Source organism: Lycium ferocissimum, chromosome 5, assembly GCF_029784015.1.
Source record: "Lycium ferocissimum isolate CSIRO_LF1 chromosome 5, AGI_CSIRO_Lferr_CH_V1, whole genome shotgun sequence".
NCBI lineage: Eukaryota > Viridiplantae > Streptophyta > Magnoliopsida > Solanales > Solanaceae > Lycium > Lycium ferocissimum.
This window is the reverse complement of record NC_081346.1, coordinates 60,217,018-60,240,028: the sequence shown is the minus strand read 5'-3', so window position 1 is coordinate 60,240,028 and position 23,011 is coordinate 60,217,018. Positions and strand designations below refer to the sequence as shown.

At 33.3% G+C, this 23,011-nt stretch overlaps 2 protein-coding genes across 2 annotated transcripts; one reads left to right on the top strand and one right to left on the bottom strand.

Moving 5' to 3' along the window:
• Positions 1 to 5,831: 5,831 nt before the first annotated feature.
• On the bottom strand, positions 5,832 to 7,415 carry LOC132056983 (probable glutathione S-transferase). Its single transcript, XM_059449395.1, has 2 exons — positions 7,052 to 7,415; positions 5,832 to 6,203 (listed from the first exon to the last, which is right to left on the bottom strand). Exons 1-2 carry the CDS (start codon positions 7,358 to 7,360, stop codon positions 5,832 to 5,834), a joined length of 681 nt encoding a protein of 226 aa, XP_059305378.1. The 5' UTR covers positions 7,361 to 7,415.
• Positions 7,416 to 11,120: 3,705 nt separating this feature from the next.
• LOC132057878 (probable glutathione S-transferase) lies at positions 11,121 to 13,617 on the top strand. Its single transcript, XM_059450469.1, has 4 exons — positions 11,121 to 11,306; positions 12,843 to 12,980; positions 13,049 to 13,106; positions 13,271 to 13,617. Exons 1-4 carry the CDS (start codon positions 11,121 to 11,123, stop codon positions 13,615 to 13,617), a joined length of 729 nt encoding a protein of 242 aa, XP_059306452.1.
• Positions 13,618 to 23,011: the final 9,394 nt, after the last annotated feature.

Here is a 23,011-nt window from a genome sequence, read left to right as displayed (position 1 = left end):
TAGAGATGTGGATTCCCCTAAGTTCTGCAATTACCGACTCCAAGAGAAATAGAGTTGCTGGTATTTTAGTCTGAGGAGGTTGGATCATATGAGGATGATGACACAGGATACATTATACTTTGTTTAGAGAGTGATCACACTAGGCAGTAAATAGCAATGGGAAGGAGGTGTGAAGAGATGTGAACCAGAGAAGGTGTTGCGTGAGAGAGAAAGATTGATGGTGATAAAGCAAGAGAGCCTATAGTTGCTGTTAAGCTGTCAGAGATGACTGTTCAGAGCAGATATAAGAGAAGGGGAATTGATTCAGAATTGAAGCGTCGATCCAGGGGATTTTTTTTATTTGGTACTATAAGTAGTTAAGAAAACATATAAAAGTGATGAGAGAACTACTATCCTGAGTCACAGGGAGACCGGGTCTCTGAAAGATTGACAGTGCTTAGCAACAATTCTGAAAACCTGTTCATATGTTGTACTGCACTTCCCATGTGTGCATGCCCCCTTTTCTGTCGCATCCACCTTTTTACCAAGCATTTTTGCATTCTACTTTTGCATCTTGCTTCCCTTGGAGTGATTAAATTTTGAACTGCAGCTTTTGATATTGAGATGTGTCATTTCCATTAGATGACAAGGACACACATCTTGACATGAAGGCTTTGAGGAGAGATTCTCAAGTTAACTCAGGAGATTAATTAACTATTTCCTTTCTTCTCTCTCTCCTCAGCCTGCACATGATGTCAGTGTTTAGATTTTCGAACCCAAACCAGCTTGGGTCCCTTATGATTATAGAAGGGATGGATCAGGTTCCTTTTTGCCCAAACAGGCAGCTCATTCCCTTTCTCCTTCGAGATCCTTTCTTTTGAGAACTAGTTTCTTTTGTACCCAAACTTACTCTCTTTGCGATAAACTCTTTGTTTCTCTTAATCGATTCAATTCTTGCTTTGCAAGACTCCTTGTAGTGACCTACTCATCCATAATGGGTGCACAAATAATTTTCAGAGGTGGAGACATTTGTTGTGGGGATTGTAGGCGGTCATCTCTATCACAAAACCACTTCCTTCTTTATCACTTTCCTTACTCTTATACATAGAAGTGATCACATCAGAAGAATAGGTCCACTTGAGAGCTCTATCAAGATCAAACTTGATTCTATTTAACTCTTCCTTTAACTGCTTACTTCTCTCAATCTCAGTAATGACACTCAGTTTTACCTTTTTGAGTTCATCTTCAAGCTCCAAGTGAGCTCTACTGGCTTCGCCCTTTCCTTTAAGATGCGCCTTTGTATCCATTTTCAATTCCCTTTCCAGCATAATATTCAGCTGATTATTCTTATCGACTTGTTCCCTCATCTCTCCAATTGACACCAACATATTGTCTCTTTTAAGTTTAGAATCACTGATTTCATGAACAAGTGCACCTTTTTTAGTGATAAGGGCATGATATGCATCAATTAGCATGACTGACAGTGACCTGAGTTTATCCTGAGAGTAGGCTTTCTGGTTCTTCTTTACCTCACGAAGATTTACCTCTGCATCTTCATTATTCTCAACACTATCATCTGAGTCTGATTTTGCTGTGAGTGCAAAAATTGACTCATACTTAGAGGCTTCATTTTCTATGACCACCATTGATGCGTTCCTTTTGTCATCTTCTTTTTCAGACGCACTGGAAGAGTCCCTCAATGCAGCAAGTGCTTGTTTTATTATAGCATTGGCCGCTTCCTTTCTTCTAAACTTTCTATCAGGAAACTAATTCCTTCTTGCAGTTCTGTCATAGCTGTCCTGCTTGTTTAGAGGGCATTCTTTAGCAAAGTGACCGGGTCTCCCACACCTATGGCAAGAATATTCATTTCCTTTGAGATTTTTGTTGAAGCTTCCCATCTTCTGGATCCCACCCTTTTTTCGAATCAATTTATGGAATCTCCATGTGAGATATACCAACTCTGATTCGTTGTCACTTGAGTCTTCCTTAGCCGCTTCGAGAGCTGGGTCCTTTCCCTTTTGATTTCATTCTTTTCTTCTTCATAGACATCTTCATCTCATATGTCTTAAGGTTTCCGATGAGCTCATCGACAGTCAATGTGTTGAGATCTTTGGCTTTGAAGATGGCATTTACCTTGCTATCCCAGTAATCAAGTAACACACCTAGCAACTTCCTTACCAGTTTGGTGGTTGTGATGACTTCTCCCAGAGAATGAAGCTCATTTATAATGGATGTGAATCTAGTATGCATATCATGAATAGATTCTCCCTCTTTCATTTTGAACATTTCATACTCTGTGGTAAGCATGACGATCTTGGAGTTCTTCACCTGTGTTGTTCCTTCATGGGCAGTTTGAAGAGCTTCCCAGATTTCTTTAGCAGTTGAGCACGCTGAGACTCGATTGTATTCATCAGGTCCTATTCCACACACAAGGATCTTCTTGGCTTTATAACTTTTCTCCACTGCCTTCCTGTTAGCATCATTATATTCTTTTCTTGTTTTAGCAGTGGTTTTTACACCATTTTCACCCGTGTGTACTGGGATATAGGGGCTATCACAGATGATATCCCACAGCTCTGAGTCTTCAGCCATGATGAAGTCGTGCATTCTAGTCTTCCACCACCTATAGTAGTTTCCATTAAATCGAGGTGGCTTGGTGAAAGATTGACCTTCTTCCGTATTGGATGGAGCAGCCATTTTACAGATTCTTTCTAGGTGTTAACCTTTTAGAAAGCACCCTTCTGATACCAATTGTTGTAGGCTATGCGTCTACCAAATAATGTATGAGGGACCTAGTTGTGTACCAGTTCCCTTTTGCAATGCAGTAAGTAAAGAAGAAACTGTTTTTACCGTGGAAAACTCCTTGCTCAAGGGATTAAAAATCACGACCTACCGCAGTAGGATTTTAACTCCACTACAGGAGCAACTTCAGGTTACAACTCTATCGTAAGCTAGGAACTAACTCCCATAATCCCTCACCCTTACAATAACACTTTTACAACCTAGGAACTAACCCCCATAGTCCCTCAACCCTTGCAATACTCTGATTGCGAGTACCTCCACTTGACTAACTCTAGCCAAGGACCACTAATACACCTAGACTAACTCTAGCCTAGTGTACCACTTAAAAGCTTGCAGAAACACACTTCCAGCAAGTACACTTTGAGACTTTTCAAAACACCTACAACTAACTTCTAAACAAGAGAAGAGTAGGTTTACAAGTTAAAGCACGTAAAACAAAGCGTAAAACAAACTAAGAGAATAAAGCATCTTCAGTGTTGGAAACAGATCCTTCAGTTTGTGATTAACTTTATTGAACACTTAGAGTATCTTATGACGGCTGCACCTTTTGAGTGATTTTTAGGTTTTCCAAGTGATGCACAATATGTTGCAACATGTTATATATATAGTGGGAAGCATGTGGGATGGATAGAGACCACTCATTCAATATTTGACCTAAAGCATAGGCCAGCTCAACTGTTGTACTTGTGTAGTGAGTAGATCGACTTTACAGTTGTGTCTGCTTACCGTGCAAGGTGCATAGACAGTTGATCACAGACCAGGTCTCTATTTGGTTATGAATCAGTTTGACAATTATCAAAACACGAGTGCACTTGAGCTTATTAATGTTCAACACCATAACTAGGTAGTCCATAGGGTGCAACTTCTGTGACCTTAGGCAATTGACAAACCCTCCACCAAATTTCCTCTCCTGACAATGTTCGAGGTGGAAGATCATTTTCAATTGTATCCTTTCTAAATTCTTGTTTCATTTTCATGAATTTGTGATCCATAGACAAGAATTGACGATGACAATCAAACCATGAATTTTTGTGGCCATGATTTAAAATGAATGCTTGACTATTTTCCATGCAATGAGGGCAAGCTAGCTTTCCAGCAGTCATCCAACCAGACAAAGATCCCAGACGCAGGAAAATCGTAATAGTCCACATTAAAGAAGCACGAAAATAGAAATTTGTCTTAGTTAATACATCATATGTCACTACACCTTCACGCCACAATTGTTTTAACTCATCAAGGTTGTAGATAGCCATCAATCAAAACTTTTGAATTATGGGGACCAAGGATAATACAATTTAGGAATATGTAGGGACTTTTCATACACATCTCAGGTGGGAAATTATACATAGTAAGAAATACAGGCCAACAAGAATAGGGTGCAGCCGAAACAGAGTATGGTTTGAAACCATCCGAACACAAACCCAAACAAATGTTCCTTAGTTCACTAGAAAAATCAAGATAAGTTCTATCAAAATATTTCTACCCTTCTCCATCTGATGGATGACATATAACACCAGGTGTCCTTCTATTTTCGTTGTGCCATCTCATGTGAGGAGCAGAACTCAGCGATGCAAACAACCTCTTTAACCTAGGTATAAGAGGTAAATAATGCATCGCCTTAATTGGAACCATCTTCCCACTAGGAGCCCGCCTAAAACACACACATGTCCATACGATTTACATTTATTTAAATCAGCATCTTGCTTATAGAACAACATACAACTGTTTGGACAACACTGAATTCTATCATACAACAATCCTAACTTGCAAACTAATCTTTTTGCTTGATAGTAACTCTTAGGTATGTCGAATTCTGGACTATCTAGTTCCCCCACAAGCTTTATCATTGTGTCCATAGCAACTTCAACAACGGTCTAATCTGATTTGTTATTAATCATTCTAACTGCAACAGACAACTTAGAATGCTGCCTCCCTACCCAAAGTGGACGACTTGCCTTTTCTAATTCTTGATAGAAGCACATTGCTTCTTCATTAGGAGGTTGCTCAAAATTTTGCTTAGGTCCAAACCCAGAATGTACCCCAAAAGCATCATTAATCATATCATTAACTCTATTATATTGGATTTCCTGCGACCTACTACTTTCACCAACAACCCTATTATAAAATATACCATTGACCCCTTCAGTCTCTTCATGATCAGTCCAAACAAAATATCTCTCCTTAAACCCATGACTATATAAATGAAGCTTAACCGTTTTCGGTTTCGATTTCAAATACTTCTTACACTTGCAAACGCGAACAAGGACACATAATTACCCCTTCATTTTGAAAAGGGTGAAGTGACATTGCATGTATGATAAACCCTTTAACACCTTCAACAAATTCATCATTCACACCTACACGATCACTATTATTATATTATACATCCACATACGATCCATCTACAAAAATATACCCACAAATTATTGAGATTATAGAAATATTATAACTTAAGAATTCTAACTTAAAATATAACTTAAGAAAGCACAAGCGCCAATTTCCGTAAAAAAAAAAACGGTCGTTGTCCGTCAGTTTTTTAATAAAAAAATGAAAAATAATTACAAATCTTGAAAACCAACGGACTGTTTTGGTTTTCAGTCGATTTATGGAAGCAACACAGTCAGTCGATTTTTTCTCCATCGGTGTTTGACAGTTTTTTAGTAGTAAATTCGAATTAAGTTTATCCTTGGATGAACTACATTACTGATATTAATCTCCAAAATAAGACAATAGGTATAACTACGCCTTGAACAACCAAGCATGCTATTGTACAGTCAGTCAATCACTGACCAGTGAACAAAATTGTAATATGAGATACTTCCTGGTATGTAATAGTCGGCTAAACTATAAGAAGTAATTTTATTAAAAAGCGAATTCAAGATCTAAAGTCAGTAGATTCGGAGTGAATGTCATATAATTTTAATTATTTTTATGTATACATAGTCTGAGACAATACAATTATTCAATTAAACAGACAAAACTTGCCGTAAATCCACCTTTATTTTATTGCCACAAAAAAAACTTGAAACTTCAAAAATGAACTAAGGTGTTCATTTGGAAACAGATGCAGCAGCTGCTGTAGATTGAGTAGCTTGGAAGAGACTTTTGAATTTGGCAAGCAACTCATCTCTTGGCGGTAAATATTCCTTGTTTTGGGTGCAATTAATATATTCGTCTCTCCATGCACAAAAATTTGGGAATTTTTCCCTTGTCACCAAAACAACTCCAGTTATTTCTTCAAAAACTCCCAGCCAAAGTCCCAAAACATTTGCACCAATATCAGCAAACCCAAATTTGTTGCCCACAAAAAATTTCTTATCCTTGAGCTCATTATCAAGAATTTTCAGCATCTCACAAAGTTCCTCTTTACCTTTCTCTTGATCCTCTCCTTTGAGAAAGAAAGTTTTCCCCATTGCTTGCCCCTACAAAATTTAATTACCCAAAAACTTGAGTTTCAACAAAAGTTTACTCAATTCTGCATATAGGAATATGCTACAACACTAAACTTCAATTCTAAGCAAGTTAGAGTCAGTAATATGAATCTTAACTGATTGTGTCAATCTATTTGACCTCAGTTCAACTCAAAATTATACAAAATGATAGTGATAGTAAAAGTTACTCCCTCTATTCTAATTTATGTAAGAGTCTTTGACTGCACATAGCTTAAGAGAGAAAGAAAAAATTTCAAAATTTCATGGTCTAAAATATGTCATCGAAAATTATGTAGTTATAAATTATAACCCCCCCCCCCCCCCCCCCCGCGCGTTTCAATTTATGTAACTTTTTCGTAGTACGAGGGTCAAACTTTATAACTTTGATCATAATTTTTGACATAGATTTTTCAAGTTTGTAAGAATAAAATTTATATATTTAGAAACTACATAAAAAGTACTATAAGTATGATATTTTATAATTCAAATAATTTTAAAAAAAATGTAAGAAAAACGTAATCAAAAAACCACCTCGTAGACTCCCCAAATAGTAATAGGTTCGCATAAATTGAAATAGAGGGAGTATCATTAAGCGTAAAATACGAAGTTTAAAGTTAAATAGATTATTCTTAAACATTAAAAAAAAAAAAAAAATCATCCTTTTAGGATAGACTAAAAATGAATCTGTCACATAATTGAGATAAAAGGAGTACTAGAAATTCCCTATATCGACATGATTAAAAAAACTCATAGAAAACGCTCCACCTAAATTACATGTACTGACATGATTAAAGCATGTTTCCAATTCATTGAAATAAATAGCTTAAAAAAGAATATACCTTATCTTCAAAAAACTTAATCCAAAAACGAGCTATAGCTCGTTCATAAGGGTCTTTAGGCAAGATGGAAGGGCCTTCAAAGGTCTCATCAATGTACTCAACAATTACCATTGACTCACAAATGGCCTTGCCATTGTGAATTAGCACTGGGATTTTTTTGTGAATAGGATTGGATTCAAGAAGTTGAGAGCTCTTATTTTGTAGATCTTCTTCTATATATTCATATTTCACTCCCTTAATCTTTAGAGCCCACTCAACTCTATGACTAAAACGGCTATACCAAAGACCAAGCAACTTCACTTCTGCCATCTCACAACTTTGGTTCTATGTTTTTCGCTTTACTATGTTTAGGAATTCTGTTTGTTGGTTCTGATCTCTTGAATTCTGGTCATCCTTTATAGAGGGAAAGGAAGTATCTTTGTAACCAAGCAAACCCAAAATTTTCTTCTTTGACAAGTCAATGTTTTAGTTTAATGTCCGCATATTGACCGCAGACTTTTAATAAGACAAGTCTTAAAATATGTGGTTGTGGTTGAAGGTTTTATATGTTTAGATTGGGATACCGTCACATGTTTGTATCAAATTAATGGATACCGTCACATGTTTGTATCAAATTAATAAATACTCCATCTGTTCACTTTTATTTGTCCATTACTCCGAAAAATAGATTTTCACTTTTACTTGTCACTTTTAGCACATCAAGAGAAGACAATTTTATTTTTCCTGTTTTACCCATGTATTAATTACTTACTTCAAAGTATTTTTCAAATCCAACAAAAATATGCACCAATTAATACGGATACATTGGTAAATTATGCACTTCATTTATTATTTATTAAACAGCGTGAAAAGTTCAAAGTGGACAAGTAAAAGTGAACCGAGGGAGTACATGATATGTATTCTCAGATAATTTTTCTTATTTAATGATGATCGGTTAATAGGTATCCTCCGCCTGAGTAAGCTTTACCTTTAGATTGGTGCTCCAGCCTCCATGTTGAGAGTCAGTTTGCGTTAAATTTCGGGAGTCAATTACAGGGTTTTTAAATATCTTTTTCCGTGAAGCAGTGGGAAAATTTATAGTATTTGTCTCTATGTAATATACTAGTTATATGAGGCCGTCTGTTTCCCCGCCCAAACTTAACATATAAAAGTATATATTTTAACTAAAAAAATATAATTTGTGTTAGTACAAGTGTACAACAACAACAACAATCATATACCCATTGTAATCCCACAAGTGGGTAGCTATATGAAAGAAAATTTTCATTCCACCCTTTAATATTTTAACTTCCATTTTGATGAAATTATTTAATTCAAATCAAATTTGAAACCGTAATTTGACATTATAACTTATGTATCCTAATTTTCCAAGTTATTTAGTTCTAAATAAATAATCTATACATAGTTAATGAACTTTTAAGACAAATACATAATTTAACTTGTGCGACGGAGTCAAGCCCTCCTCTCTTAATCGGGATTAGGGGTTCGAACATGGATATGGAAAAAATCTTTGGAGAAAGCGCCCCCCTAAAGGCGCGATGCGGTGCGAATTATACGGATTAATTGGGCTCGGAAATGCGGATATCGAGCACCAATCGTAAAATCAAAGAACGTGAAAAATGAGGTAGGAGGTTCGATAGCTTTTGAAAAGTAGACTTTAAAAACAAAAACAAAAAATTGACTTAAATAAATAAGATTAGGACCTAAAAGTAATTAATTAAAAAGTTTTAAAAAAAATTTGAAAATTATTGTGAGGACTACAAAAGTCCCCGTTCGATAAATTTTTGAAAAGTAGACTTTAAAAACAAAAAACAAAAAAATTGACTTAAATAAATAAGATTAGGACATAAAAGTAATTAATTAAAAAGTTTTTAAAAAATTGGGAAATTATTGTGAGGACTACAAAAGTCCTCACATTTGCTCTTATATCTAAAAAAAAATATAGTACAAAAGTCCTCACATTTGCTCCCCGAATAAAGGCGATGCGATGCGAATTATCCTGGATTAATTGAGGCAATGCGGATATCGAAAGCACCAATCGTAAAAATCAAAGAACGTGAAAAATGAGTGGAGGTTCGATAAATTTTGAAAAGTAGACTTTAAAACAAAAACAAAAAAATTGACTTAAATAAATAAGATTAGGATCTAAAAGTAATTAATTAAAAAGTTTTAAAAAAATTTGAAAATTATTGTGAGGACTACAAAGTCCCGTTCGATAAATTTTCTTTAAAAGTAGACTTTAAAAATAAAAAATAAAAAATTGACTTAAATAAATAAGATTAGGAAATAAAAGTAATTAATTAAAAAGTTTTTAAAAAATTGAAAAATTATTGTGAGGACTACAAAAGTCCTCACATTTGCTCTTATATAATATAGTAATATAGTATTTGTCTCTAATGTAATGAATACAATGAAAGTGACTTACCATGTCATTTTAGCCGGTGGGCCTTCAACTTAAGGTTATCTTACAAAAACAAATGAAAATTTTGTTTGAAAAATCGCCATTTTTCAGTAAAATAGAGCATGTTGAATTATGATCTCAATTCAATGAATCCAAATTAAAGTCATTATGCTAACACAATCCATGGATCAAGTGTTGGGTGAAGAACTTGGCATGGTAATCCTAAGTTAAGAATTTGAACCTATTCTACGCATTTTTATCTTTTGTTCCTGCAATAGCAAAGCCATAAATTTTAATACTAAATAAAATTTAGAGAAATATCTGAGATTTGGATTTGTTACTTTCGACAAATTTTAAACGACGCTTTCCAATATACAAAATGTTTCTATCACCCAGTTGAAACTTCTTGTCAGACGTGAGACGACTACAACTTTTGTCAGTTGTCTTTGCATTATTAAGAGACTCCCATTCTTTTAAAAATAATGCTACTGCAAGATGCTTAAAAACGGTATCTAAAAACATTAGCTAAGTGCTTACATATTTTTTGCATATTAGTAGGGAGAACAATAACAAAGATGACTTATGTGCTTACGTCACCCATTTTTAAGTCAATTCTCTTGCCTTGCTAAATCGTCACTACTAATATTTTGTCCTTCCTTAAAAACACAAAATGAAATTTAACATGATGATTCACCAATTAAGTTTATCTTTCTTTTTCAATTTGATGAAAAAAATTGATGAACGAAATTGATACAAGCAGACCTCTTTATAACAACCATTTCTATAATAATATTTCACTATAAGCCATACTTTTTGTGAAACTGATCTTTTATATTATGTTAGTGTTAGGTGTATAAGATGTTTCAAAAACACATGTTGAGGCCAAGTACTTGAGGCTAGGTGCCAACTTAACATCAATTGTTGGATGTTCTGAAAACAGGTTGAGGGCAAGTCGAGGCTAGGGGTCAACTTTGCATCAATTAGCGTGTATTATTGTATGTATTTTACGGCTTGTTTAGCTTTTCATATTTGTTAGGACTAGGGTTTACTACTTGTATGTATATTCTCTAGTATTAAAGAACATTTCTCGGTCTCTAATGGCCCCATAATACAACAGTTGAAGGCCAAACTTGCAGATTTCAAACAGAAGGGATGACCATAGTTAATTACCACGGAAAATTAACAAAACTCTGGGAAAAACTTGCTAATTGGGATCAAAGTCTGACTTGCAGATGTGGAAAACACGTGCGATCTTGGTGCAATCTTGAAAAATAAAAGAGAAGGGGAGAAGATGCACCTTTCTCTTATGGGGTTAGATGAAACAATGTATGGAACAGTGAGGCCGCACTTGCTCAGATAAGATTTATTGCCAACTTTGAATTAGTTTACTCAGAGTTGGTACAAGATGAATGTGTGACGACGATGGCTCGAGGGACAGACGAACGTGGTCACACTATGGCCTTTGTTGTACAAGGGGCGTTCCCCTATAGAGGTTGGAATGAAGTGCAGGACAAAACCATGATGTGCTCTTAATGTAAGAGAACTGGATATGATTCAGAAAATTGCTACCAGCTTGTTTGGTATCGAGAATGGTAGGGAGACATACCTTTTGGTGATAGTAAATCAGGCGGACGCAGTAGAGGACAACAACAACATTAGAGATGTGCAATGAACGGAAGTCCGGGACGCGGCGTCGCGTTTCATGTAAATGCTGCACAGGCCACGGGAGGTGGTGCCTCTGCGACTATGATGGGGGCAGAAAAGGCTGGGCCTCCGGGGTTGAGCAATGAGCAATGGAATACGTTGATTGCTATGTTGAATAACCAACAAATAAGTTCGAATGAGAAGTTACCGGTAAGCAAATTTTTTGTCTTGGATCATTGACATAGGAGTGACGAATTATATGACAGGATGTTTAACATTATTGCATAATGCGCGAAAAATTCCTAGATTTTCTAATAGTTTGCCTGATAGGATTAATGTTGTAGCGTCTAGCGAGGGTTCAACAGACCTTGAAGGAAACTTGGTCCTAAAAAATATTTTTTATATGACCGGCTTAACATGATTTATGTAGCGCAATTAAACGATTACTCAAATTGTTTGGTCCTTTTAACTAAACTTTTGTGATTATCCGCTCCTCGAGGATGATGATTGGAATAGGTGAACAGAAAGATGGGCTCTACTATTTCTGAAACAAGCAGAGGGCATATCCTCTGAAGGTTGGTGGTGTGGGCTCGTTGGACCTTCGGCACAGGCGTTTGGGAGATCCCCATCTACAAGTGACCAAATTAATTTGTGCCATCGATTTTAGGAAGATTTGTGATGTTCTAAATAAAAAGTTGCAATGTATGTTGGCAAAGAAAACACGAGACAAATTTCCTTTGAGTAATAATAGAGTTTCTAGCATTTTTGAATTGATTCATTGTGATTTGTGGGGACCTTATCGCACAACTTCATCTTGCGGTGCATCATATTTTGTTATTATTGTAGATGATTACTTGCGTGTTGGGTGGATTTTTTTTTTTTTATTGATTGATAAGAAAGTAGTAGTGCAAACTGTGAAGAATTTCTTGACTTTGATAGAAAGCTAATTCAACAAGCGAGTTAAAACCTTCAGGATAGATAATGAAACAAAGTTCACATGTATGAGAAACTACTTTCTTGAATGTGGAATTGTTTTTCAAACTTCATGTACAAAACTACTCAGCATAATGGAATAGTGAAAAGAAAGCATCGTCATATCTTGAATGTGGCCCAGGCCTTGCTCTTCCAACGTAACTTGCCAATTGATTTTTGGGGGGAATGAGTTTTGACGGCTTGTCACTTGGTTATCGAACTTCATCCTTGTTGACATAAGCATGTGTGTTTTGATGATTGACAAAATAAATGAACAAAGATAGTAAACAAAATTTAGAGACAGATGAAGTGAATGAACTAGACACACGAAAATCATGAACAAATCTACTAAACAAGCTGGGTGAAACAGGTCTGGGAACATGCTTAAATATCTAGCCAGTCCTGGAACCCCAAAATTAGAGTTCTTATCCTTACCATCAAAAGACAAGTCGTCGAAAAATGCAACATCATCTAGACCACCTCTCCAAATATTATTACCAAATAATATGTATATTAATTATATAGTGTAATACATAATAAATACAAAGTCAATATACAATATGTGGGCGTGCCACACTTTAATGAAAATCTTACAGAAATCTCTAAAGTACCATAACGTTTAGAAAATGTGTCGGTGATGAGTCAAGATAGAGTTAGCTAAGTGCTTGCATATATATATGTCTTTCAAGTGTTGGGAACATGAATTAATTTAATAATCACCTGGTTGCTAAGACACTTCATTGATTTTTCCTTCTATAAAAAAGAAGTCCATAGTTCAACGGAAAGCCCATTGCTGAGTCTATGGTAATTGTTGAATACATTGATGAGACATTTGAAGGCCTTTCCATCCTGCCGAAAGACCCTTATGACCGAGCTTTAGCTCGTTTCTGGGCTAAGTTCCTTGACGATAAGGTAAAATTCGTCTTCATGCCATTTATTCCTATCTGCATAATTTGGCTACGTTAGAACATTTACTATAGGTCTTGTATCGAAAACATAGAGAGCATGGAATACTTTTCATAATTTTGTATGATAATGGTACGGATTTAACTGGAGTAGTAACATTGTTAATGAGAATATATATATATATATATATATATATATATATATATATATATATATATATATATATATATATATATATATATACGGAAACGCCCATTTGCTGAGTCTGTCATCAGGTGAATCCTGTTTACGCAAAGGAGAGGAGCAAGAGAAAGGTAAAGAGGAAGTTTGGGAGATGCTGAAAATTCTTGATAATGAGCTCAAGGATAAGAAATTCTTTGTGAATGACAAATTTGGGTTTGCTGATATAGCTGCAAATTTTATGGGACTTTGGCTAGGATTATTTCAAGAAGGCTCTGGAGTTGTCGTAGTCACAAGTGAAAAATTTCCAAATTTTTGTGCTTGGAGAGATGAGTTTTTTAACTGCAGCCAAGTCAAGAAATATCTACCTCCAAGAGATGAGTTGCTTGCTTTTTTCAAAGCTTTTCTATCTGCAGCTTCTTCTGTATCGAAGAAAATGAATACATCCTCGTTCATCTTATGAAGTTTCGGATTATGTGTCGGAATAAAACGCATATCTAGGACGAATTCTATAAATTCAATTATGTAAACGTCGGGAAAAGAAAATAAATTGAAATATATGTTCTATAAGATGAAGCTCGTTCGGAATTAATGACAAGATTCAGCATTACTTGTTAGAAAAAGTCAGCTTAGCCAGCTAGTCACAAACAAGGAAGTGCATGTGTTGCTGCTGTATTAATTTGTTAGTTGGTCAATGATTATGCAATAATTCATCATATTAATTTCCTCATCGAATCTGCAAAAAAAAATAAAGCAAGAAAAGCAAGTCACATAATTTGATGAAATAGCGGGTGACATAGGCACATAAGTCATCTTATCGAGATTAAGTTTTATTCACGGTCAATATAAAGAAATAGGCAAACTATTAGATTACTTGTATGTACCTATACTAAATATAATATATTTGGAATCAAGATGACATACAGGAGATTTGTAAGCCTGTAGGATAGCTTCAATTACTTAGTATATAGTTTTGGTCAACGATCACCACTCTTGATTTACCGTCAGTAGGCAAGTCCAAAATTAATCCAAACTTTGGCTTAGAATGAAGTCTTTAACTGGCATTTGTAAATTTTTAAATAAAAAAAAATCTATTTGTAACCGAGGTTTATGTCAAAATAATAAACTAAAATATTTTCTCCGTTTATTTTTACTTGTCAATTTATATTAAGGCAAAAGCGCTTGGGACCCCCCGAACTTGCAACTTTTTATATAACGATCACCACTGCACACCTAAACTGGGAGGATAAAATTCCGAACTTCAACTTTATGCCCAAACTTTAAGGTCCATTAGCCGTGTAAACACGCGCTTAAATGTAAAAAAATGCTATGTGGTTGTCCACGTAGATATCCAAATACTTTACCCATTTATTTTAACTTTAAACTATAACATTAATTTAAACCTCTTTATTGTTCCGGCATGAATTTCAACCCTCACCGATGGTTTGTCTCCTTCATATTATCTCGAAAGCACGTTTCATTGTACATAAGATCCATTACATTTGTTCTTTAGAAAAAGTCAGTAGATTCATTTCTCCTCCACCTAGTTAATCTAATAAATAATTAACTTTCGGGAGCCCAAACAATAAGCATTCAAGGATATACCTTTCTATTTGTTTGTTTCCTTTCCAATATACTCAACTCCTCTTGAACCCGAAAATCAACACATATGTATTAAGTTTTCCTCATACTAATAACCGAATACAAAGAATATAAGAAACGAAAGCAAGTAACATAATAAAAGCTTTGAATTCTCTTGATGTTAAATACAATTCAAAAGCGGGTGATATTATGCATAAACATAACTCAAAAAGCTCTTTTGCGAGATTTTAGTTAAACACAATTCACAGTCAAGGACCGCTATAAACTAACTATAAAGTTTGTACTTTAATTTACTTTTAGTTAAACCAATTAATCACAATCCGATAATAAATATAACTAAAAGTTTGCTCCTCCAAAGAATTCAAATTGACATTTCTAAGAAAGTTTGTTTAGCTTGCATTTTAATCTTCTTTATGATATTGTTCCAATCACATGCTTAATCTCGGTTACAAATTAACAACAATTAACATAAGTATGAATTCAAGACAAGCAACCCAAGCGATATGTCCAACTTAAGGAATATAGAGTACTAGATTTTTTCGAATTCGAGCTATTAAATTTAAAGTCCATAAAACTTTGCGTCTTGGAGTTTGTGGTAATTAAGTTATATCCCAAAGAAATTAACAAATCAATATTCCTCTCCATTCGTCCTCCTATCTTCAAAACCTAACAATAAATTGTTCGAATAAGCATTTGTACGTTAATGACACCTAATGTTTCGGTAAATGTAAAATTAACATATTTTACAATGCAACCCAAATTAGTCTAGTATTATAAATCATTGGTTCAAAGATTAATGGAAAGGAAGAAAATATGGCAAAGAGAATAAATTTAATGGAGGAATTCTTGAAATTTCTAATATATGGTCAACGATATAGAGAGAGAGACTCCATTAAAGGAAAATTTATTTTTTCCAAAAAAAATGACTTGCGCTTATGAATAAGTCACCTTCGGCATTTGGACACTTAAATTAAAAAAAATCATATTTGTAACCGGGGTTTTTAATGTCATTAATTTAAAATACTTTGTTTATTTTTCCCACGCTTTTCAAATATTAATTATCGATTTTCACTTTTTAGTTGTTCACTTTGGCATATCAAAAATATTTTTTTTTTCATGTTTTAAACTTAAAATTAATTACTTATTTCCCAAATCATTTTTCAAAACTTAAGATTATATATCAATTAATATGGATATTATGAAAAAATTAAGTAATTTATTATTTGTTAAAGAGAGTGAAAAGTTTACCATGAACAAGTAAAGGTGAATGGAGGAATTATGTGCTTAGCATTATTATAATATACATTTTTACTTCAGTTCGTGTTAGTTTCCTTTCTTTTTTGTTTGTTGAGATGTATATATTCTCAATTGGTAATAAAAACTATGTTTTTAAAGCGAACTCTCCATTCATCAGATAGAGAAGATCATTAAAATTTCGCGATTTCCTCCCAAATTTATGTCAATTCCAAAAGATTTGAATTTTCTTATCGAGAATGCTCATTTATAGTATGCCTTGAAGAGGACTCGAACTCCACGCTCTTTAGCACGAGATTTTGAGTCTCATATGTCTACCATTTCACCACCAAGGCAGCTTATTACCAAAGCAAATATAGATTTTTACTTTAATATTTCTTAAAATTAATTACTCATAAAATCCGAATAAGTAATTTAAAGAGGAAAATTTGCTCAAATATACAGTTCAACACAATATATTGTATTCACGTAGTCATATTTTTCAGTTTACACCCACATAATCAACATTTATGTTGAAACAGTGTTTATACACATTTATACATTATGTACAGTATCTGTACACTTAGAAAGCAATGTATCTCTACCTTGTGTAAAAGTATACAATATTGTATAGACATGTATCAATCTTCTATAAAAGTGTATAAAGGTCACTAGCTGCAGTGATAATCTTCTTCTATGATTTTGAATCACAATTTTTGTTCAATCCTAAATCTTCACCAAACGACTTTAAATTTTGTAAACAACCTCCTTAGATTATTTCCAACCGATCAAATAATTCCCTCTCCAAATTTCTCATTAGATTCAAAATGCAAACTCACTTATTCAAGCTTGTTCAACTATGGTGATTTACTTGCTATTATAATTTTCACCACCTAATGTTGGAGTTTTGTTTAAAGAAAATTAAATATTTTATATGAAAAGGTGTCTTTTAAATGAAAGGTTGTGTCCTTTCATTCTTTGGTTACCACTACTTCTATTTAAAACCAACTTCTTAACATTCCAACGTAACTTTTTAATCCTGCGGAATTTTCTTGTCTGCAAAATATTCTTTCTTTTCCAATTCCAAGAATATCAAGTTCTAAGATCTTGCTTTCCAATAGAATTTCTTCACTATTTGCTTAGTGCAGAAATTCAAAGGCTTGTCATATCTACTAAAACTATTTTCATACAATTTCATAGAAATCTCGCAAAGGAGAGGGAGCAAATATCGTTTTTAGGAAAGCTTTTCACACATGTTTCAAGCCTACAATTCTGTGTTCGTTTTTCATGCATTGTCAAACCTTCATCTTTGTGTTCTTCTTCATATATTTTTTGTGTTCATGGAATATATTTTCCAACAATCTAAAAATGATATTTGTGATGAAGAAGACATCATCAATTTTCGAGAAACATTTAATATATGACCAAGATATGAGAAGTGTCGATGCTACGTTTGTGGTGATATATTGTTTAACGAAAATCGAGTTTCGATTGGATGGGTTATTAAGGGATCTGAACAGGGTGGTTGAATATATTTTCTTTGTTTCCGGTGGTGGCTAAAGTGCGTTGGGGCTATCTTCAATGAAAAAAAGAAGGAAATAATTGGTATATATAACAAACAACAGTAGCAGAAACTAAAAAAGTTATTCAAGGGAAAAAGAAAGAGAAAAGGGTATATTGTATTGATTCAAGAAGGTTGTGAATGTAGTACATTATTTTCTTTGGGAGACGGAAGGAGTAATTAAATTACTGCAAGGGCTGTGAGAGTGGGAACATAGCGTCACTTTTGTTTGTCTGCTTCTTCAAAGTTAGGGCAAATTAATATCGGGCTGCCTGTGTCAGAGATTGGAGACTTCGTAGTCATTGAAGTGAAAGGAAGATGACGAGAGGATGTTGTAATCTAATTCTCTAAAGTTTTCCAACTTCAAACTTGAGGATGACCAAAGACACAGTATCAAAGCGGAAACATAAAGGAAGTGTCAAAATCGGGTTCTACTTTCTTAGCTTTATTATTTACTTTTTGTGATTTTTTGTGAAATTTAATTTTATAAATATTAGAGTAAATAATTTACTTCATGATGATCTTGATACGCATGATAATTAGGAATGACATTTTTAATGTGTGTGATTTGTTATTCTTGCATAGATTCACATGGAGTTAATCACTTTCAAGTTGGGAGACGATATGAAGTAATGCTCTCGGGAATAATAATATATGTAATTGAAAGTTGAATTATCATTATGAGATCATGAGAATATATATATATATATATATAACCTTCTATGACTTTAATGTCTGTTAACAGTTTTAAGTTTCATATGTGCATGAAGTAGTTAGACTGTGGGGGTATTTGGCTTATGATTAAAAGTAAACATTAGACAATTAATTTTATGCCTTCAAAGGGAAAAAGTTTTATTCTTTCATGAAGGGGTTCTTTCGTGAATATTTGAAAGATAGTGACTTTTCATAAAAGTTTTCTACACTAAACTATGTGTTAATTATTTGTGCTAGTTAATTTGTTCATATGTTATTGCAAATAGTGATATGAGAACATAATAGAAATAAAGAGCTTTCTACGGTATTATAGAAACAAAGAGGTTTGTATGGCAGAATAGAAACAACGAGGTTTCTTTTCTTCCTCATTCGAAAGAAAGGATCTTGGACAAATTGATACTATGTTGGGTATCAAGATTAAACAAAATAGTGGGGGTAATGTACTGAGTTAATCTAATTACATTGAGAAGAAAGTGCTAAATAAATTTAGTCACTTAAACGTAAAGGGTCAATTTCCATTTGATCCAAGAATCAAGATCAGTTAACTAAGAATGATAGATAAGTTATGACTTATCTTGTGTATTCAATCGCTGCTGGAAGGCCAGTGGCCAAGTTTTTAGTATTCTAAGAAAACTAAAATAATGATTTGAGTCTTCAATACTCAAAAAGCTTCCTGATATTTTATAAGCATATACCAGCGAAAGTTGGTTATCGATTTTGTGAGAAACAAATTCACAAAAGGTTGAATGTTTACCTCAGGAGAAGGTGCGATTGCTTGAAAATCTAAGAAACAAACTTGTATTGTTAGAAGCAAAGGAGTTGAGTGGTTGAGGGATTTTTAAAAGAATTCAATGATTTAGCAAAGTGTGAGTTTGTGATAGTCAAACAGCTTTTACTCGAGCATATAAATATAATATGTGAAGTTAAACGTATAAATTAAAACATGACTATGTGAGAAAGTTAATTCAAGAAGGAATCATCTCTCTGACATTTGTGGAGTCAAAAAGTAATTTTGGTGATCCAATTACTAAAACTCTTATAAGGAAATTGGTGAAAACCAACCTCAAGTTAATTAAATTAAAACTCCTTAACTAGATCCATCAATAATGGCAATCCTACCTAAAGTTTATGAAATGAATAGTTTATGGATTTAAATTTTCAACAAGTTACTCATACGGATGTTTTTTAAGTAAGAGATATACTAGTACTGGTTGTCATAGATTAGAGGGTTGAGTTCTTATCCTCTTGATGAGGTTCAGTTCAAGGAACAAGCGTCTTAAATGTGACAAAGACACTGAAAGAAGTTCACCTACATGTACATAGAAGTGGTGCCGCTTTGATTGAGAGGTAGAGTTACTCTCATTAATGTTCATGAATTTCTCCATGTACATGGCCATAAAAGTGCTAAGCATGTTTGAGTGGAAAACAGAAATGAAAAGTTTATGTTTATAATGTCACCGATGTTATCACAAGAAATAACATGTTCAAAGCTATTATGCTACATGGGATTTTGATTTCGTCTTGTGACATTGTACTAAGGTAATGTTCAAATCAAAAGATACGTAACTCTATGCATTAACATAACTTGATCTTTGAGTCACAATTTATATTTAAAAAGGTGGGGGATTGTTGGAGTTTTGTTTAAATATTTTAAATGAAAATGTGTCTTTTAAATGAAAGGTTGTGTCCTTTCATTCTTTATTTACCACTACTTCTATTTAAAGCCAACTTTTTAACATTCCAATGTAAATTTTTAATCCTGCAAATTTTCTTGTCTACAAAATATTCTTTCTTCTCCAATTCCAAAAAGATCAAGTTCTAAATTCTTACTTTCTAGTAGAATTTCTTCACTATTTACTTTTAGTGTAAAATTCAAGGAAACATCATATCTACTAAAACTATTTGCATATAATCTCATAGCAATCTCGTAGAAGAGAGAGAGCAAATATCTTTTTTAGAAAAGCGTTTCGCACGTGTTTCAAACCCGTTAGTTTTTCATATTGTGAAACCTTCATCCTTGTGTTCTTCTTCGTATACTTTTGTGTTCATAGAATATATTTTCCAACACTTAAAATCACAAATCAGTACTCTAACCACAGTTGAACTCTAGTTTAAAGATAACAATCACTAAAACTCACGGTTTCAAAGTAACTTTAAAGATACAACTTAAAAATTTCAAACAATGAAGAAGTATAGGAGAAGTGATCTTTGCTTTCAAAATATTTACTGTACAAAGTAGGCTAATCTGGATAACAATTGATTCTCAATTACTAAGATGACTTATGTGCTTCCGTCACCCAAATTTTCTATCGTATCTCGTTTCTTGCTTTGTCATTTCTACATTCTTAAAAATGTAAAATGCTTTCACACTATGACTCACTAATTCTTCCTTTCTTTTTCAATTTAAATAAAAATTGATAGTACTTCCACGGTTTTCTTTCACTTGTTAACTATATTAAAAATATTTTCTTTTTTACTTGTCCAGTTTCATAAAGATAAGGGTAAGGACTCCGTACATTTTATCCTCTCTAGACTTCATTTGTGGGGTTATACTGATTATGTTATTGTTGTTACTTGTCCAGTTTAGTTAAAAAAAAAATCCTAATTTATCTTTATTGTTAATTACTATTGTCGGCCAATACCTTCTGAGATACAAATAGCTAATTAGTTTATTATGAGTATTATGGTAAAATATGTATTTCACTTATTTGTTAACGAAGTGCAAAATTTATTGTGAATGAGTAAATAGGAGATAGAGTGAATAACAAAGAAACTTGTGTGCTTATGTCACCTCAAATCTCGTGGCTTGCTTTTTCATTAGTCCTCCGATTAAAAAAAAAGTGTCCATTTAACGTTTATTTTTTGGTTCAAAAAGGATATTCACTTATCAAATTAAGAAATATTAACCTTATTTTCTTAGATTTGCACTTCTAAAGTATTAAGTGACAGAATCTCAATACCTATTTAATTATGGGATATTGTTAAAACATTTGAAGCTTCAACAGGAATAGTAATTGACTTATCGGGAGTAGATGCTGGTAGATCTGGATCACCTACTTCATTAGGCTGGTTGGATCTAGCACCCAATGCTCCAATTAATTTAGTCAAATTATCTATTTTTACCTAAGAGTTAGTAATATTTTCTTAAGAGGTACGCAAATAAATAAACGGACACCCTCTTTAAACAGAAGTAGTATAATTTTTCTCCTTCCTTGAGAGTCGTCACCCACTTAACAAAGAAGACTTATGTGCTTATGTCACCCACTTAATTATGAGTCACCAATTTTTCTATGTTTAACAATATTTAACACTAGATAACTTGATCAAAGGGACTATTAACTTTACGAAATAATTTTTATAAATAAATACCTAAATATTAAAATAATGAAAGTAAATTATTGTAAAGGTTAAAAGATATTAATTTATTTTAAAGGGCATCATATGGAAAAAGGTGAAGAACAACTAAAAAGAATATGAAGTTATAAGAGATATTTAAAAGTCCCTAGATCAGATATCTTAGAAATTGTTTTTTTTTTTTTTTTTTTTGGCTTAATAAAGAGCAAGAGAAGTCTAGTAACAATTGAGTCATTTAGACTTTTTTCAATAATCGGTCGGAGTCATGGAATATCCCTCATCGAGTGAAATTTAAAACTCTCCCTTTAATAAAGAATTTTACGGCAGAACAACACATTTTGCCACCCTCTTATTCCATGTCCAGAACATATATTTTGACAATTGATAGATTATTCTTAAGCAATTTGTTCTTGAGTTGGAGATAATTAGAGAAATATCCGGAGACAAGATTAATGCTATCGGTTCGAATTTAAACTAATCTAATCTTTCACCATTTTACTATATATCAAAGGTGTAAACATCTTTTTTATCCTCGTTATTCAATTTTAATTATTAAATATTTTAAGGCCTTCTTAACGTTTACTCTTAATTTCATTTGTAGTAGGGTTTTACTTGTGAAAATTGAAAATTAAAAAAGAGCCTAACTTAAATAAAGTTTATTTTATTTTTCAAGAGAAAATTAAAAATATGTAGATTTTAACAGATAAGTTGCTGCTTTTATATTTTTTTAGTGACATTTAATTTAGGATAATTATTTGATTTTCTTGTATGTTATTCGTCTAGAAGTAGTTAGGTAAGGAGGAGCGTAATGTCTTCAATATTTTGCGTAATGTCTTCAATATGTTGTACTCCTATATGTTTTTTTTTTTTCATCTTTGAAAAGAGGACCAACAAACTCACCGGGAACCAGTACGAGGTTATTCTGACACCAATATTGTGTGTTGGAAGAAAATTGAGTACTAATACTAACTCATAATAAGAGCTTTTTGTCCATCAAAGCTCCACTTCTACGACTTATAGATATATTATGCATCCTTCGCCAACTAAATTAAACCCAGACCAGAATAACAAAGCATATTTTGTAGTTGTTAGGAAAACATTAACCAAGAAACTTTAGAAAATAAAACAATTATAGTCCCTGCAGCAAGCAAATAAGAACCATGTCTCACAATTGTCAGTATGTAACCACGTAACTAATTCTACCACAGTTAATCACTACAACAGGGGAAAAAAAAAACCAAAAGTAAATCTACCAAAAAACTAAATAGTTTTCTCCTTAAATACTACCTAGAGTTGTACAGTTGGGGACCATTGTATTCTCGTGTCTAATATTGTTACACCTCGGTAAATTTTTCGTTAAGCATACAGCGAATAAAATAACGAAGTGCGATGA